The sequence below is a fragment of the Vidua chalybeata genome, chromosome 2 (assembly GCF_026979565.1).
Source record: "Vidua chalybeata isolate OUT-0048 chromosome 2, bVidCha1 merged haplotype, whole genome shotgun sequence".
NCBI lineage: Eukaryota > Metazoa > Chordata > Aves > Passeriformes > Viduidae > Vidua > Vidua chalybeata.
The window spans coordinates 19,815,279-19,834,958 of NC_071531.1; the positions used below are offsets into that span (position 1 = coordinate 19,815,279).

General features: G+C 41.1%; 1 protein-coding gene across 1 annotated transcript in view; it reads right to left on the bottom strand.

Annotated features, from left to right (window-relative positions):
* Positions 1-19,680, bottom strand: part of CLCN4 (chloride voltage-gated channel 4) — a 41,656-nt gene that overhangs the window by 17,440 nt on the left and 4,536 nt on the right. Inside the window, exons 2-5 of the mRNA XM_053936139.1 lie at positions 13,359-13,510; positions 12,890-12,989; positions 6,795-6,982; positions 1,373-1,495 (exon numbers count right to left, since the gene is read on the bottom strand). Of these exons, the coding sequence (XP_053792114.1) occupies positions 1,373-1,495; positions 6,795-6,982; positions 12,890-12,989; positions 13,359-13,502 (555 nt within the window). The 5' untranslated portion in view covers positions 13,503-13,510. The remainder of the gene's footprint in view (positions 1-1,372; positions 1,496-6,794; positions 6,983-12,889; positions 12,990-13,358; positions 13,511-19,680) is intronic.

The following is a 19,680-nucleotide window of genomic DNA, read 5'->3' on the forward strand; positions in this document are numbered from 1 at the left end:
GCAGGGATTAAGCAGACCACACTTTTACTGCTGTTATGGGTGGTCCCCATAACAAGCAGTAAGGATTCTCACAGAGATCAATAGAAATATGAAACTCTTACATATCTCCTTGGCTTACAAGATGAGAGTTAACCTGGATATGAGTTTAACAAAGCAGAAAAAAAAAACCCAAATAAACAACAACAGACTTTTTCCAGATAAAATGCACAAAGAAAAAAGTTCTAGATATTTGGAATCACTGTACCATAAAAGCATACACATATTATGAAATGAGAAAGTCCAAAAGATCATATTTCTACACATTTTGTCTTAATTTTGCTAGTGAATAGCTCCGAAAGCACAATGCGTGTGCATCACACAAAGGCTGCAGGGTGGGATTTGGGTTTGGACTCTAGGCCTGCAGATGGGCTGGAGCTGAGCCTCACCTCACAAGAGGGATTTACCACTTGGAAACTGGCTTTATAGTTAACTATGAGAACTTTTTAAAACCACAAATATATCAAACATATAACAAAGACACACATAACTACTTTGAAACATGTAAATTATTCAAATATTTTAAATTATTTGTGGTGAGTTTTTTTGAAACATTTGGTTGCTTCTCTTAGAGATCAAGAACAAAAGTATGCCAAGATTTCTAAGCTTTGGGCTGTTAATTCTGTCTGCCAAATTCCTAAATAATAATTCCAGTAGTTCCATAGCACTTCTAACAAGAGACTGCCCTGATTTCAAAGACTTTTAATAACTCTGCTGGTTGGATTACAAGGTTCATTTAACAGCTTAAATATGGACTGAGGCTCAATATGTAAAATATTGAAAACCAAGTAAATATTTTGGCTGCTACAATGTTGTCATGCTGGCACAATGTACATTACTCTGTCTTTAGGAAAACAATTTGCAAAAGACGTGCACCAGACCTTTTTCAGGCATCACAAATGATAGGCATCTTCAGCAGTTTAGGAAACCTTAGCTTTGTAGCCCACCCACTTTTTTTTTATTTCACTTTTACTTAGAGTCTAGCCTAGAAAATAACTGGTTTTGTAACTGGTCCAAGTAATTTCATCCTAGGAGAATTCTCTATAATCTTCTAGTGAGTATGTCTCTTGGAGATGTTGATTTTTAATTCATACTCTGGCAATGAACAAGTGCATGCATTAACCTGTCACAGTGACATATGAACAATTTTACTATGAAAAACGTAGATGATCACCATAAAAGCATAAAAAAAGGAATGAAGGCAGATGAGATGGAAAGACAATTTTCATTGTTGCTATGCTATCTCATAGTACAGTTCTGGAATGGGAAAAGGCAATTTTTTTGTTGTGGTGATTTGGGGTTTTTTTTGGATATTCATGCACAAAGGGAAACTCACCTCTGGAATTCCAGAGCCACAGGCATAAGGAGCAAACACTCTGACCAGGGAGACTGCCAGGAAAGCAAAACATAGAGCCCACATAATGTACAGAAAATAGTTTAGAATGTAAGCACTTGCACCCTAGAAAAATAACAGTAACAGACATTGTTAGACAAATCAGATTGGCAAATCTCACACTTCTACTAGTGATCATGATGGAGCCTGATTTTTCTTTTACATGGTAAGTGCTGCTTCTCCTCAGGAAGGACAAATAATTTTATATACTCCAACTATTTTATTACTCATGGAAAGAAGCAGCATACTAATAAATACCTAACCAGTCTATACAGTCTGTTTGCAAGGGACCCAAATACCTTAAACTGAGCATCTTTCAAGCACTAAAAAAATCTAACTAACCCACATAAAGTTCCAAAACATCAAACAAATATGTCATAAGGGCAAAAGCAAAAGGTAATGAAAAGGCACCTAATGAAGGAATCTGCTGTTCTCATTCCATGGTGGGGGACAAGGAATGAGACCCTGATACATATTTTTCTGAGGGCTGGTATTCAAAGGTCAGTTTTCCATGCAGATGCTGATTTTTCAAACAACATCCCTGTGTATATCAATAGCCAGTTCAGTTCACAAACAGGAAGGGTAAAACCATACAAAAATAATTTCTTTCTATATAGTGCTGTCCAGAATAGGGTTGAAAATAATTTGAAAACACCATAGCTTGGCAGAAACCACTCACACATCTCAGCTTATTACTGACTGGAACAATTTTAAAATATTAGGGCAAAAATTACTATCTTCAAACTTAATAGCTTTACTTTTCAAACAGAATGGGTATGCTAATGATCATTAGGAATGGTTGACTGAGCAGTGCCATAGTGAAAACATAATCAATAGTAGCTGTCAAGTTTCTACCTTTTTCCAACATTCAAGTAAAAACCTTTGTTAAAATCTGCCTTGGAATAGCTCTGCCTCTTCACATGCGTATTTTTTTAGATTAATTTCAAAAACCCACCTACATGGACAAAAGAGAATCTACTCAGCAGCAACAAATTGATACAGGGAGCTTAAGCCTTCAAATAATATCCTGTAGCAACATGACACTACAGAATAAAAAACTGAAATGAATCTCAGTGCACGAATTGGTATGAATCCTTCACCTCTAAGTGAACTCTTCCTACCGGATGCAATCCCAGCTGCTCAAGAACATCAGGGCCCCTGCCTCTGCGCTGCAGGACAGCAGCCTGGATATCAACATTATGATAAATCAAGTAGGAAAACAGGCATTAATCAATTGTATCAGTTAACAGGCTGGCCAAGCCTTCTTCCCAGTCATGAAAAACTTAGAGATGAGAAGTCTCCCTGTTTTCAAATCTGCAAGGAATCAACTTTTAACAGCATGGATGTTTGCTAGCTTCATTTTCCAGGTCTGTCCAAATGAAAATGCAGTAAGGATAACCCTTATCTGGTTAGATCTGGAAGAAGGGCAGTTTGTTAAGCTGGTGCTCGCTGAAGTTAGCAGCTGGCTTTGCTGATGACAGCAGAATGCTGAAGCAATACGGGATTATTCCCCAATGCCCTGAGAGTGAGCAGTCATGGATCCCACCCTTGCAGTGATTGACATCCGGCTGTAGTAACCAAGGGTCTTTGTTGCTACAGCTGAAGACAGTCTCATGAATGTCTTCTCCTAGTACTTTCAATTACAAACAGCTATGACAATATTTACCCCTCTAGAGAAAACTCTGGATATCTTGCCTCACGGCAAAATCCTCTTGTCAGTGTGAACCTGGAATACCTCCAAAGAAGGCCAACAATGTTACAAAAATTTGGCCCTACCCGGTTGAGCAGAAGCTGTAGTTTTGCTTCTAAATTCACTGGAGGAAAATTAACTTTACTTCTTCTTCTTTTGCATCTCAGAAGTCATAAGAAAAGTCTGTCAGCTCGTTACTGCAGTCACACATACACCTACAGTGCTGTGGCAGGACCCCACAAGAGTCCGTATGGCCAGTTCAATCTTATCCCTTGGGACATCTTTCATTGTTACATTTTCCAGATATCTGGCATTCTGCAGGTTCAACTGCAACAGCTTCTAATGATTAATAATATGAAAACCTTTGGGAAGTGAAGTAGCAGTAACTCAGTATAGCAAATGGTTCATTTCTCATCCATTACATGCCTTGCTAAGGCTCTGAATCAGTGAGTCTTCAGCATGTACACTGGAGTCAGAGACTAAAGCAGATCACCAGTAGAGCTGATCCTGCTATGGCCTTTCCCATGATAGCTCAATGAAGCAAGAAGGAAAAGGGAGCAAAATTTTGTATTTTAGTTTGCAAGACCAAGCAATATTTCAGATCTGGTGTCAGTCCAGTTTAGATACAAATGGAACACAATTGAAAACAAGCCTCACAAACTCAGAACACTAAAATAAACAACATCCCTCAGGATGCCCTCCAATGTATGGTTACTCCAGAGGCCCAGAGCTCTACTCTGACTCAGTAGGGATCTCACAGTTTGCAGACTCTCTCCTATGGATGTTACAGCAGTGTGTGTCCTCAAGACTGACAGGTTCAAGGCTCAAAACTGAGAAATGGATTCCAGCGCTTCTTTGTCCTGCAGGTCTCAACTTCATGACAGGAGATCCAGAAGCCCTGAGATAGGAATTCAGTCCATTGCTAGATCCAGTGTCTGATCCATGGAAGACATGAGGTCCTTTCCTCTACCCTGGACATGTGCAAAACATCAAAAATGGGGTCCTCGGCTCCAGTGAAGCTAGGGTTGGGAGCAAACTGAATCTGCAGAACAGGGAAAGTCCAGATCACCAGTGACATCTGATGACCTTTTGATTTGCCAGTGAATTTGAGGTTTTGAAATTTTCTCACACCAAAAAACCCTCTTCACCTCCTCTTTGAAAGTAGTTTAAGACCAGAAGGGTGAAGGATAATTGGCCTACAAAACAGTGATCAGGGAAGAAAACATAGCTTGGTAGGTGTCTAATGGACTATTATGTTTTCCATAAGAATTTATATCAAGCCTCTGCTTTGGGCTCATTTTATAGGAGCACTCGAATGGAAACATTTTTCAAGAGATGCCATAGGAAAAGTCACAATTCTCCATGAAAACTTATGTGTAGGGTTTATCACAGCCATAAATTGGCAAAACCATAAGGAAGAACTGATCTAAATCTCAGTCCTCAAAATGTCAAATTTAGTTGGCTATGATGTGAGAAAGAATCACAGTCATACATAAAAAAAGAAGGCATGTCAGACCAGAGTACCTTTAGGGAAACTGCTCCAAATACTTTTTGCCTAAATTGTGCTCCAATGTGCACTGTTGTTTTATAGGACTCTTCTGTAAATGTCAGGCACAAAGTGAAACATAGAAAAAAAACAGCAAAATTATTCTGAAACTCAGACAAGTTCACTGTATTTTGATACCTACTAAAATCCTCTACCTGTATAGGAACCATACAGCACAAAACTTGTCCATGTCAGAAGCCTTTTGAACAGAAGCCTTTTGAACAAAACTGAATTTTTCCTTTCCAAATTCACTTTTTTATTGGGCTTTCCCTGGGATTTCATTGTAACAGTAACAGACAGATACATTACAGCCTCCAGCAGACCCTCAGGAACCCACAGATCTTAGAGGCACATTTGCTTTAGGAAAGTAACTAAAACTAAGCCAAGATGAACCTTTTCTTGTTTGTCCTACTGTGACAGTACACCAGGGCTGAGAAGCTCAATTTGAACACAAAGTGAGTGAAGTTTCACTGTGCTCACCTGGCTGATAATTTTTCTAAAGGCCACAGCACGCAAGAGTCATGGCTGCTGGTTTTGAGAAGCAAAAGAAAGGAATAAATTTTATTTTCTCAAGGATGCATCTTTCCCATATTCCAGCCAAAGTAACGGAATGACAAACACATGCACGGGATTTCCAAATCCCCTAATAATTCTAACAGTTTCCTCTTTTTTCCCTTCCCATGTTTTGTTTGGTTTTTTTTGTTTTGTTTTGTTTTGTTTTTGGTTTGTTTGTTTGTTTGGGGGTTTTGCTTTTGTTTTGGGTTTGTTTTTTTTTTTTTTTTTGTTCTCTTATATTACATCAGCCCCATCCTGTAGCTTTATATCAGGGTAATGTTTCTTCACATTCACAAAGACACAGCCACCCCAAACATCTGTTAATGAAGACCAGGGTGAACCTAGCAAACCTCTGGCAGAGGGAAGCTTGACACTGTGGCTGGCAACCTTGCTGAGAGATTTTTGTCTCTGATGTGGTGAGAATATGCAGGGACAGTGAGCACCCCACTACTTCCACCAGGGTTAATTAGAACTATAGAAAATTGAGCCATACGTATGCACAGACACTCCCACCTAGTACTTCTTGTCCTGAAAACCTAAAGCAGAACTGAAGGGAGCACAAATGACACACTTTCCTGGCAATGAAGGTGTCCTCACACACTGTCTGCAGGACCAGACAACATCCACACTGGGGGAAGATCTGACACAGCCTCTCCAAATCACCCACCCACACATCATATTCAGTTTTTGTCAAATTCAAGTCAGACATAAGGAGGAAGGGGGGGGATTTGAGACAATAATTCTGCCAGATATTTGAATTGTGAAGGGATCAATATTATTCAATACATTAAAGAAATTAGGTTGAAAATGAAATGTGGTTTTTGTATTTTTTACAGGTATTATCTGCCAAATGGTATACAGAAAGGCTTCTTTTTATTGTTTTCAAAATGAAACTTTCACCTGCTTTGCTTTGAAACAGCATTCTTTGTATTTAAAATTACTACAATTATGAAAATGAAAGTGTAAGGGGAAAAAATCTGAAAATATAAGTTTCATGTCTGTCCAGATCAGCTTTTTCCCTTCCTGTCCAACACCCCTGCAAATCCTTCACTCTGGCGACCCCCAGGGAGCCCACTCTTTCCCCAGTTTTTGGCGCTAGCTAAGTCTCTTGATGTGTCACAGAGAAACCGATTGAAAGGGATAAACAAGCAGTTCTTATGCAGCTCCCTGTATCAGAATACATAAAACCCCATCTGCAATCCCAAAAATATCCTCATAAATGTATTTGTCAGTGCTCATCTTTTTTTTTTGTCCCATAAAATTATGTTTAAAAGTAAAAAAAGAAAATGCAGCTCAGGTCCCCTGGCGATTATGCTGTGCATGTTATGAAACACTTCTAGTTTAATACTGATAAAAAGAGAGTGCAATCTCACAGTTTTCCACTTTCCATTGCACTGAAACCACAGGAATTCCTTCAAGTTAAGCAGATATTGCTTGTGGAAATGTCTTTTTTTGCAGTGTGCTCAGTTCATTACTTTCTCCTTCAGAGAAACTCTCTGGAGGGAACAGCAGCAAGTATGAAAAAGGGCATTGCCTGGCCTGCTGTGACCCCGGGCTAATCAGGCCTCCCGTACCTCAGACTGGCTTACAAGCAGTTCAGACCATTTCTGCCACTGGGGACATTTGTCCCTGTCATCGAATGTCGTTTCATTAGACGTCCAGCAGCACTGCTCATGGCTGTACCAGAAGGCAGACAGGCAGACACCCTCCTTCAGGTCTGTCATCCAATCCACAGCTAAATCTATCACTCCAGCTAATGTACCTGGGAAAAGAAATGCAGGACAATTTTAATGCTGGCACTAAAAACAATCCAGTTGCAAGGACAGTCTATCTAATTTTAATAACGCAATAATAGCCGTGATTTGGGTAAGCAGGCACAATGTAAGGCTGTGTTCTCAGCCTGGAGAAGAGGAGCAGTCTCCCAGCAGCCTCCCAGCACCTGAAGGGGGCTTATAAGAAAGATGGGAACAGACTTTCTATCAGGGCCTGGTGCAGTAGGGCAAGGACTAACAATTTTAAACTAAGAGAGGTTGATCTAGACTAAGTATAAGGAAAAAATATTTTTACAACGAGGGTGGTGAAACACTGAAACAGGTTGCCCAAAGAGGTGGATGCCCAATCCCTGGAAATATTCAAGGTCAGGAAGGACAGGATGGCCTTTAAAGGCCCCTTCCAACCCAATCTATTCTCAGCATCAATAAATACAAACATGCCAAAAAACTGGGGACAATAACAAGTTTTTCTGACCTTCAATGCTCTCTCATAAGCTTTTATTTTAAACATTATCATTTTCATACTGACTGATGGCCAAATAGGGCAGATATAACCAATGTGAGGCCTGCAGCCCGTCCCAGGCGGGTTCCCCATCTGGCTGAGGTGAGGAGGACGTCGTGCAGGGTCTCTACACACACACTTGGCCACGGGTCTCAATCCTCACTGTGTATTTCAGGGGTAATGGAGGAGAAGGATATCTATGTTTGTGTACAGCTTTGCTGGTCACAATGCAGCGACCTTTTAGAAGGATGATCTCATTACAGATACAATGTAATGCCAAATTCTCACTTATGAATTTAACAGATTGGGGCTTTTGATATGTGTGTACATTGATTAGCAATCCGGACATGCAGAATAAAATTATCCTTCAAATCCTCCGTGTACCACAACGCTCGTTTCAGTTTCTCAATTACACAGAGCTACAGTGACACCCGCTGGCCAGCAGACACAGACACAGGTAAACGTGCCGTGATCAGACACAAAAAAGGAACATTTCTGTTTCTCTAGGTCATTTGCTCATCAGCGATAACAACCTGCCCCAGCAGCAGCACCCTCAGAGCAGGTGGGTCCCCAGGAATGCGAGAGCAGCAGGAATGGGGGGCTGGGAGCAGCTAGAACATAGAGAGGCAGACCTGTGTTCTGTCCCTAGATCCATGCTTTCTGGAAAGAATTAAAGCAACTGATAGAAGAGTCATTTAGCATTTTCCAGATCCCTCTCATATACAATGGAAAGAAGAAGTCATCATTACATTTACAAATACTCATTAATAAAATTCCAGGAGACTGCTAATTGATTTGAACAGAGTTTATCGATGCACATCAATATACTGGGGAAAAAATACTTTGTAAAATGCAAACTGGTTTGGTTTGGTTTTATGTTTCCAAAATTTATAGATTTGTGGTTCCTACTGAGAATGCAATTGCGTGAAGCAGGGGTGGGGGCTACTCCCTTTTCCCCAGCAGCTGGGGCACGTAAGTGGGTCCAAGAGCTGGTTTATTTCATCTGGAACTAAAGTTTTCTGATTTTCATTTCTATAAAAGAGACAGGGGGAAAAACACATTTCAAATAATTCAAGAACCTTTTTTTTTTTACTCCAAAGACCAGAAAAAAACCCACGGGTTCTTCTCCCACCCTTAAAAAAGATACTTGCCCCCACACTGACAAGCAGTGGTGCTCAGGGTGGCAGTGAAGAATTTCTATTGTATAAAAATAATCTGAAGCACTATACAGATATACTAGACAGGATGACACACACACACATAAAAAAAAAAAAGGCTGTAGAAGGGAATGATGATGTCTTTAACGATTATTTTCTTTCATTAAGATCTTGCCTTAATTTGGTTATTCTTTTCCATTTTTCCCAAGTTTCTATGGAAACAATGAACCATACTGCTAGATGATGATGAATCATTGCATTGCTGGCAACATCAGCATGCACAGATTTCTGCTTTGCAATGAGCTCTAAATTCTCCTCCAACTTTCTGAAAGTTTCAGAAACAAGGAATTTTCATCTCTTGGACATGAGCACCAAATGCTGTGCCTCTTGCACCTCTTGATGGATCTTTAACATTCTCTGTAACCTTCAAAGTTTACATTCCACTTAACCATATTAAGCTGCATATTAATGCTACCTAGCAAAAGGTGTAAGGGAAGACAGACTTTGAATGTGCTTCCCCAATAAAGTTAATAACCAAACTGAAGAACAAACATTCAGTTTGCTAATATAATAAGTTCACAGGCACCTCAGCACCAGTAAGACAATGTCCTTAACTATGCAGCTGATCTAATCCCTTTTTCCAAATTCTTAGGGATCAACACAAGGAGGAAAATGCTTTTTACTACATGCAATTTACTACACCAGCCTTCAAGAGAAGAAAATCATAAGGAGGCCCAGAATAATAATGCAATAGTGACTGCTTCACCACATATGTGACCAGAGCTAGAAGTTTTGCAAGTTCTGCATTTTTGCAACTTTAAGTGAAATTAATGCAAGTGCTAGACAGTTCAGTATCTCAAGGTCAAGCTTTTAAATTCTTGTGCTTATTTTGGCTGCCAAGACTGTAATAGAGCATAAATTTATCTCCCTGCTTCTCCCATCAAAGGAGCTGAGTTTGTTTCCCCTTCCATGTAATCTCCTGCCTGGAAGGAAAAATAATGAAGTACTCCAAAACCAGACAATGCTGAATTTCATTTTAGATACTAGCCTTTTACCTCTCTCCTTTTCCTTTTGTTGATGATGGCAAAATTCTTCCTTTACAGGGCCCTAATGAGAATGCTAAAAATTTGCTTTGAAAAGATAGTTTTCTTCATGCACCTGTGTCAGAAAACAGCATCGCTCAAGTGGTGCAGCACAGAATTATAAAGGGAATTCTTGCACATCCAGCCTCAGCATCAGAGCATTTCAGCATTATTATGATGGCACTTTTTGTCACATAGCTTTAGAAAACACAGCCACTTGCTGATCTATAAAGAGCATATGCTGTCAGTTGGCCAGTAATAAGGGTTAGGCTGAGGAACATCCACTGGTCTGCAGGCAGGATGGGCCCACCAAAAATTCAGACTTTCTTAAAAACAAATGCTTAAAATTTTGGCATCCATATGTAAATGTTTAGGCTCACTCTCCGTGCATTGCTTTATATGAGGAAAGCATGGAAACTCTGAATGAGACAGGCCCAGGTAGTGTTCAGTATCTTTTTCTAGATCATTGTGTGAACAGTCTTCATTTATCTCCTCACCAAATGGCATTTTTGGGTTTTACTGTTCCTTCCTTTTTCTCTGCAATTAGCAGGCTTTGGCTATCAAAGCCTCATTTCCAGGAGCTCCTTAGTGCCCTTCCTGCCATTTGACTGTGCCATACACCATGATCTCCCTCCAACCTGATGTTCAAGGTCCTGTGGGTACTTGCCACAGACTGGAGGCACTGAGGGGCTCTGCTCAGGCTAATTTATGTGTGCACCCTCACACAGGAAACTATGGCATGATCCCAATGGCTGCTGTTACATTCTCAATATATATTGGTGTTATCTGTAACCCTGGAGCTGGCTCTGCCGTGAGCAGGAAGCCAGAGCAGAACCCCTTCCAGACATCCCTTTCCCACCTACACTTTTCTGGGACTAACAAAGGCTGCAGGTTTGATGACACTCCAAAAACGACAAGAGATATATATGTATGACATGTTTATGACATGATACATGTCATATACATATACTGCCAAATGGGATGGTCCTCTCCTTCCTGCCTCCATCAGCTATATTTTGTTTTCTTATGGCTCTGTGGTGACTAGCACTGCTGAGCCCACAAATCAACTGAAAATTAATCTGGCCAAAATCCATTTTTTTCTAGCAAGTCAGAACCAATATTCACTTTCCCAGTGCAGCTACACATGCACAGAGCAACAGGGCCCAGTGACAGATGCACTGGAGAACAAGGATTGTCCCTTTTTGGCATTGTTGGCTCATGTTGGCAGTAGAGGTGCAGCCTTTGAGGCTTTCCAAAATCTGAAAGATAAAGTTTACCAAATCAATGGGATTTAGGCTTCTAGATCAGTTAAGCTCCATTTAAAATCCTGGGCCTGGGTAAATGACCCAAGTGCTTTTGGAACTTGTGGAAGCCTCTGACATCCTCTTCCTAAGAGTCCCATCTTGCTATCCTCCATGCCCAGCACAGGGACAGCAGGGGCAGAATGCTCCATGGTACTCTGATATCCTGAGTGCTGCTGCTGCCACTTTTCTCTTTCTCTCCCACTCCTTGCCATACTTTCTGCTTGCCTCCGGTAATGCCTGGACCCAGGTGCTCAAGGGTTCACCCAGTGTCCATCCAGTGAGCCAGGCTGCTCCCCTTGGAGCAGCAGTAGCTTCTGCCTGTTCAGCAGAGGAGGGACCATGGAGGAGCCAGGCTGGCCCACGCAATCCCATACAGATGCCTTTGCAGCACACTTTCTTCTCTGAGCAGGCAATCTTTTACAAAAAGAGGAAAACAACACAGAGTGCCTCTTGACTGCACCACCATCTCCTCCCTCCCCAAACCTGGTTAAGATACCTGGCTAATTTGGTTTGGCTCTCTGAGGTAAAACATGTTGGTCTACACCCTTGTCATTGAAAAGGTTGCAAAAGCTATCAGATCTCAGCTGTAGCTTACCCTCAGCCCCCATTCCCAAGCTGGGCATATCAGTGTTAGGGCTTATCAGAGGACAGTGACTCTGGCTTTTAACAGCCTTGAGCATTTCAGCAAGAGGTTTCATTGCAAATTAGAACTGAATAAAACCTTCTGGGATGTTTTTACTAAAATGGGAATGTGTGTGTGTTTACCACATTCTTTGTATGAGGAGAGGATTACTGAGGTCACTAGAGCCCTCAAGGGCTTGCCCTAACTTTATTTGCAGGCAGAATTCTTCATCCCAGATGAGACCAACCCTGGCCTTCAGGCAGGACTCAGCAGCCCTGGTAGTACACAGTCTATCAGACTCTCTTCCCATCTCACCGTCCCAACAAAGTTTTTGTGGAAACAATTACATGTCTATGAAATTACATAACTTGCCAAACACGTCACTTCAGAAATGTTTTCTCAAGAACTTTACCAGTACTTCTGAAGCTCCTAACAATTGTAATAAACATATTAACTTGACAGATGCTGAGCAGGAAATTCCCACCACCCCTTGGAAACTGGGAAACTTCACATGGTGCTTTCACCAAGCAGCATGACACAGGAGCACCCTGACATCACTGAAAAAGCATAAAAAAAAATGGCAGCTATCTGAGCTGGCTCAGAGAAGTGCAGCTTTCTAAGCAGGAAGATGAGCTAAACTGAGGAGAAGACAGGAACAATTGAGGAAATTAATGAATTTGCCATGTGAGTTTGAGCAGGCTGTTAAATATGTAATGTCTGTCTGGTCTAGAAGCAGATCTGAAACCAAGCCTGAAACTGTATTTTGCGTTCATGCATACATAAAGAAGATAACCCAGAGGAAATAGCAGTTTATAAAGCCCCCCTTTGAGTGTCCTCAACATTATTTTCCCTACATCATATTTTTTACTTGCAGAATTAAAGTGATGACAAGAAAAAAATCCTAAAAATAAAATTGACTTCTGCAAAGCAAAGATCTGCAAAGTCAAAGCAGCCCATCGAGTATGAAGCACTCAAATGCAGATTTCCCAAAGCAATAGAAAAATCCCTCTACTGGTGAAAACATTTTTTTCTAAGTCAGATCTCAAAAGGAGACTTCACAAGCAGGTATTTTTCTTTAGAATCATAACTGCATGAATGCAAAGTTGTCTTTTTAGCTTAAAAACAAAAAAGATCAATGGAGAGACAACGAAGCACAAAGAGAAGCAGATGGTACTGCAGCAACTTGAGTGAGATGCTTCAGGCACAGCTGTAGCACTAACACATACGTACCTGCCAGTAGTCCTATGAGAAGCATTACAACCCATCCTGACCAGGCATCCAGCAAACTCTTGATGAACTCCCATATGGATTCTTTACTTTTGCTTGTAATCTGAAATTAAACACACATAGAGATGTGTGGCTGATTCAGGTTGACAGTTTTAGAGTACAAAGTTTAAAATAATTAAACTCCTAGATGGTGCATACGATTTCTCTACTCTCTACTTCCTTCAGTCCTAATAATTTATTCAGAGATGCTCAGCTGATTAAGTTGCAGCAGCCCTTTCACACTTACAAAATCAGGATATTCCATGTCCATATATTTAAAAATTCTCAAGTCACCCCCATCTATATGTTTAGAAGTTCTCCTCAAGTCATGCAAGAAGGTAGGAAGCAATAACTTTGGAAAACCACTTGTTTTTGTCACTGCCAGGATGGCTGTGGCCCAGGGATGTGACACATCAAAGCCTGACACCGTTACCTTGCGATGGCGGTCAGTGTCACGCGATTTCTCCCGCAGCCAGTCAATGGTATGGAAATCTTCATAAGTTCCAACATCAGGAAAAGGCTCATCCAGAAAATCCATCAGGTTGCCTGAACCATTCATGTCTCCTGCATTGACCATATTAGGATCTGTATGTAGAGGAAAAACAAGTTAGTCAATAAATTCAAGCAGCTTTGTCTTTGAGGCATTTCAGAACCAAGTTTTCTGAAATACCTTCTTAAGTCAGGAAGTCAAGACAGCATGAACAGTAGTCCTGGAGGGCACACACAAACTCTTCATATTTGCTTTTAAGAAAGTAGGGGGAGAAATATCTACTACATATCCTACTAAGGCACAAGAGGAAATAAAAGATACCTGTCTCCAAATTAAAACAAACAATTAGAAGAGGTATTTGATGGGAACTTGGATGAGGGCACATCAGAGTATGACAACGTCTATTCCAGCAAGGTGGTCTATTCAGGGACATTGGAACAAGATGGGCAATGGAGGAGAAACAAGAGACAAAATATACAAGAGACAAAACCAACCAAAATATACAAGAGACACAAACCTGACTGAGCAAACATGAAGAACATGAGCAGAGACAAACCTCACCACTCATGCTAATTGGAGAGCTACTATGTGTGCCTCTGGGATACAGGCTCAGCTACTGGTTGAATTTGCACATGAGAAAGTGGCAGCCAGGTCCAGGAGGGCTCCAGCAGCTGGACAGGAGTCCTGGGCTGGGACTGGAGGAGGCTGCTGTGCAGTTCTACATCACTAAAAAAAGTGTTGTTCTAAAGATCGTTAATCCCATCCATCCTAAAAGAGATGTCTGGGAACTGGGGTTTTCCAGAGAATACCTAGGGTTTGTAATCTGAAAAGACATGTCTAAAAAATATCTGTTATCATGGAGTTACAAGGGAAAAACTCAAGAACACATAAGAATGGGGACATATAGAGACTTTAAGGGTTGTATAGAACAGATCCTGCAGAGCCTGTAGCTCCTTGACTGCCACAAAGTAACTTTTACTGATCACTGATACACAGCACCAATGACTGTCACCCACTTTGTTCCAGGTATAGAAATGGAAAATTCAAAAGAATTTGAATCTTTGAAACTGTGAGGAAATTTCCAACTCTGTAATTGGAACAGGCAAAAATGTATCAGATAAGCTTTTAGTGGACTGTCTGTAAACCCTGATATTCTGCTCAGCCCTCTTTACTTAGTGTCTTTCTTCTTCCCCTCTCCCCATTTTCAACTGTTTTACTTGAGACCTCACCATGTAATTTTTGCCTTAGTGGGGACTTCAGCAATGTAATAAGTATGCATAATCAGCTTTGTCAGTCTCTGCTCTCCACTGTGTAGGGTTTTTGGGTGACATAGACAATGTGCTGAGCACAGGCAGCTGAGAAAAGCATTATCTTACAGGCAACCAGCAGGTCACCATTATACCATTAAGAGAAGCCCTTTCAAATGCGGAAATCAAGTAATCTCCAAGCACCCAGCCGTGTTTGTCTGAAAGAGAATCAAGCAAGTGAATCACAGCCTGGGGAAGGAAACTCAGTGCAGAGCAGGCGTCCCAGGCAGCGCTGCAGAGCACAAATAAGCTGACACAAAATTGGGGTGATTTAAAAAGCAGAAGTTAAGAAGAGCAACAACTGAGAACAGTGATCCTTCGCCAAGCAGGTGAGAGCACGCTCCCACGTTTGCTGAGTGAAGTGGGAATCTGAAGATGGGATGATGTGGCTGACTACAGGAGCTGAAGCTGCAAGGGGACGCTGAGTTCAGTGTCTCCTACGAGGACTGGAAAGGGAAGCTGAAATGAGGTGAAAGGATTAGACCATGCTATTACTTTGTAACATTGTGATACTTTGCAGATCATTTGCTTCGCCCAATTCTTCCCATACAGCAAAACAGGACCTGTAAGGAACGTGCAGCTCAGACTGTCTGCCTACACAAGGCAGCACCCTCTGCTAAATAAACAAACTTCTGGAAACTAAAAGTATTGGCAAGTTTTCCTTAATACCACAAGAAAATTACCCAACATGCTAGTCATATCATGTAAAAAATAGCTTTTTAAGTATGTTGTCAATGCCCAGCACATGACAGTATTGTGATGGATAATACTAGGCCAGACCACAAGTATGTAGTATAATTACAATCTCAGTCTGAATCTATCCCAAAGATACGTGCTACACAACATGTCCAAGGAGAGAAAAAATGTGCTAGAGACCACAGGGCCATGGAAGACTAAGAAAACAAACAAACTTTGAACTCAAGGTACTGTACAAGTACCTGGGAATTGCAGTGAAGTGGATGATTGCCAGCCTTAAAGTTCACTTCAGGTACTACGCTTTTGGAAGCAGAGATGTGATATCAGATTAAGCAAAACACAATTTTAGTAAATAAAACCTAGCTACAGCACTTTTGAACTGAGTACTACAGAATTTCCATCTTATATCCTATCACCAAGCACTGTAAGTATCCCTTTCTTTCTCTTTATTTTGCATTTATTTCTCTCACTTTACTTTGGCATCTGTAAAAATTTACAAGGTTTATTTCAGGATGAGCCAATTTGCCCTCCAAATGAAGCTTGCAGAGATGCCAGCAGAACTGGAGCTTACACCAATCAATCAGTTACAGATACACATAAATTAAGGGCAAATTAACCTCATCCAAACATGAATTATAGCCAGGTGTACTGCAGCAATACACTCCAATGATGGCAAAAGCATGAGCAGCCATGGTGCTAGTTGTCTGATCTAGCATGAGAAATCTGCACTATAGCCAGGACACTAAAACCTAGACTCCTTTCACAGGTGATGACAGAAAACAAACTATTTACATTAGAATGAAAGAGATTACTTCCCAGAAGGGATAATTTCTGTTTATTGATCAGAAAGAAATGTCAAAGTAGACATCTTCATCTGGTCTAATGAGTGCAACACTACCAGTTCAAAAGAAAACATTGCAATACCATGATATGCAGAATTAGTTACAAATGCAGCTCCTCAGACCTGAGCATCTAAGAGATTTGGATGCTCTGACAGAGCTTATTGCATACAATGAAAGGTGTTGAGTCTTTCTGAGGAATTCTCTAACATGTGTATTTTGTCCGTTTTTTGTTCCATGTCCTAGACGTCCTTGCTGTCCTTTCCACTACATTTGCAGATGCTGATGTAATATAATTTGTGCAAGGGCTGTTTCCTGCTTAGTCCCCATATTCTTTTCCTAATAATTTCTGGCACTCCACCAGTTTTTCCTAGGGCAGACATCCAACACAAAACAGTCTGCTGTGACTCCTTGAGAGACAGTGGCCAGTTTGGAGCCCATCATTCTGTAATCTCTTAGGGACATTTCCCCCTTTATCCACTTTGAATTCCATCAGCCATTTTATTCCCTACAATACAGTAGAGAGCCTTAACAGTGAGCACTCATTTTTACTAACTAGCTTACTGTATCTACAACTGAACACATGTCCATAGTCTGCTTTAATAATTGCAAACAGGTTCTTTCTAGAAACTGAACTAGAAAACAAAAAAACCTGACCAAACCACATATCTCTGAACTCACAGGGTTCTGATTAGCAGACTTCCCTGGATTTAGACCCATGCCAGACTACTGTGGTCCTGTAGATGTAGCAGTCCTGGCAGGGACTGAGTCACAAATCAAAAAAGGCCACAGTGCTGGACTGACAATTGTGCCTCCTGATAGAGACTTTCCTGGCTGCCACATAACCCTAGACATCTTCCAGAAATCTTGGGCCAGATCAATCTGATGGTCAGTCCCTGATCTCCCAGCTAGCCATGCTTGGTGCACAGTATTCTGAAGCCAGAATGAGTTAGTTACCCTACAAATATCAGAGGAGCTGCATGAGAGCAAGCTGAAAGTAAGGGTCCAAATATCAGCCTGTGAAGATTTATGACTGTAGGAAACCAGATAATTCTTAAACACATAAGGAAAGCAAAGAAGATATTCACACAAACAAACTAGAAAACCCAGGATGCAAACACAGGGAGCTGCTGATGGACCAGAACACACCAACAAGCACAGCTGGTATTACATAGACACAAGATCTCATTACATTTACTCACATTTTATTATTTTCTAAGGAGCCAAAAGGTAGTAGTATTATCATATTTAGGGTCACATTTTTTCTGCAAGTCTCATAGTGAGTAAACTCATCACTTGACTTCAATCAGTTTAGGGCTAGGTTTTAGAGAAGAGCGATAAATCACATTTACAGTGAAAATGCTGACAAACTCAGCTTTAGAGCACTGTTATAGCATGTGCAAATGTAAAGCCACAGCTAGAAGAGCTCTATCAGTGAATTGACATTCTAGGTAGTATGCTGACTGACTGATCGGATATGAAATGTATCTGACGTGGCAAGCACAGACCAAAACATCCCATGGTTCAAAGGGGCTGAAAAGTATACTGATGGAAAACAACGAGTTGAACAGTCATCAAAGGAAAAGTCTTGGCCCTGGCCTATTGCTCCTAGACATGCTAGTTCCATGCTACGTTCTCCTCATCCTGTTTTCTGTTTTAATTGGATACATTGCACTGAGGCAGGCAGTATGATTTTTAATGCAATTCCAACAAGTTTTGAGTTACTTTCAACAGATCACAGTTACTGAATTACTTCAACACTTCAAATGTTTCTAGCAGACAAATGTTCACCTTGCTGTTTTCCTTGAAGTGGGGAGTTGCTATGTGACACACGACAGGATGCAGGCAGCAAAGGATACCTCTTTTCTGCTGTGGCATAAGGAATAAGTGAACCTTACAAGAGGCTGGGAGAAGAAAGCAAAAACCTGAATGCCAATTTCAGGTTCCTCAATTCACATTTGGAGTGCCATTTTCAGGGTGTCCAAAGCATCAGCTGTTCCTTCTCTAACAAATGTATCATGCATTAGCCAACGTGCCAAAGGAGATCACGGTGTGTCTCAGGGCTTTTCTGTGCTCTAGTACCAACACATTCACTGTGATAAGACAGAGGAGATCCTACTCCAGACTTCAAAGCTTTTGAATCATGACTCCATCAGAGCTGAGCCCACCACTCAACTGAATTGTTGGTCAGATGAGCTGTGTTCACGTGGCGTGACATGACAGCAGTTACTGCAAAAATGAAGAAGCGCGGGGGCTGTGAAAATCCCTGGGATTTATTTTCTGTAGTAGTCAGTGATGAACAATGCAGTTTTATTGGCAATCCTCACATTGGCAATCCCTTTGCATGGGCAGATAGTTTGTCACTCTGTGCCCCTAATCCTTGTACTGACTGCTCCAAGGACCAAGAATGGTGACCCAGCCTCATGGCTTTTATCTGCTCAAGGGAATCTATCAAGCAAAGGCATCTTCTCCTGAGAGCTGGGTGCTCTGCCAGCATCCATCCATCCCCACTCCCAAGGAATTTAGACCCAATCACAGGGATGGACACAGAGCACTCTCCTCACAGGGCCTGAATCACACAGGTCAGTGCTGCCAGCAGAGTGAGCTGAATCACAGAATCATAGAATGGTTCGGGTTGGAAGGGTCAGCATTCAGAAAGAGCCCTAAAGGGTAAGGCTGAGGGAGAAAGTTCCTAGAGCCCAGCACAGTTACATCAGAGGTCTGGCACCACCTGGCCAGAGAAAATGGGCCTGACAGCTGAGGAGGCAGTGAGCAAGATTATTAACTGGGTCACCATGAAAGACATAAATGAAAAGTACAGGGAGATGATTATGTCTTTTGTGGAGGGGTCAGAGACTGAGGTCTGCTTAGCCTAAAAGGGACCAAGGAAGGCCAAGGTGGTGTGGATGTAATTCCCCCTCCACCACCTGCCACACAGAAGATGATTTAGAAATGGCCACGTGGGATATAGGAGACAGGTAAACAGTTATTAAACATTCTTCTCAACAAGAAGATGCTGTCGGGTGGTGATTTTACAAGGAAGAAGTCTTCAGCAAAAGCAAGCAGGCTGAATCCCCAGCAAGTCAAATGCGTGATTTTCTATAGGTTGAAAAATATTTACAGGCAATTTAAGATTGTTCAATTTAGAAGCTTCAGACTGAACAAGCCAAACAAGTTATTGACCTTCTGTCTTAATGATGAAGTTTATAAAAAGGTGTTAAAATGGCCTTAAACCAGAGTAATCAATTTCTGACTCCTGGAAAAAGCAGAAAATACTAAACACACAACCTTTTTTTTTTTTTTTTTTTTTTTTTTTTGAAACATAACAGGGGAAAAAAAATTCCCTATAAATTGAGAAAATACAGAGGAAAGACAAGATATTAATATTGGCAAATGCTTTTCCAACAATTCAAGGACTAATCA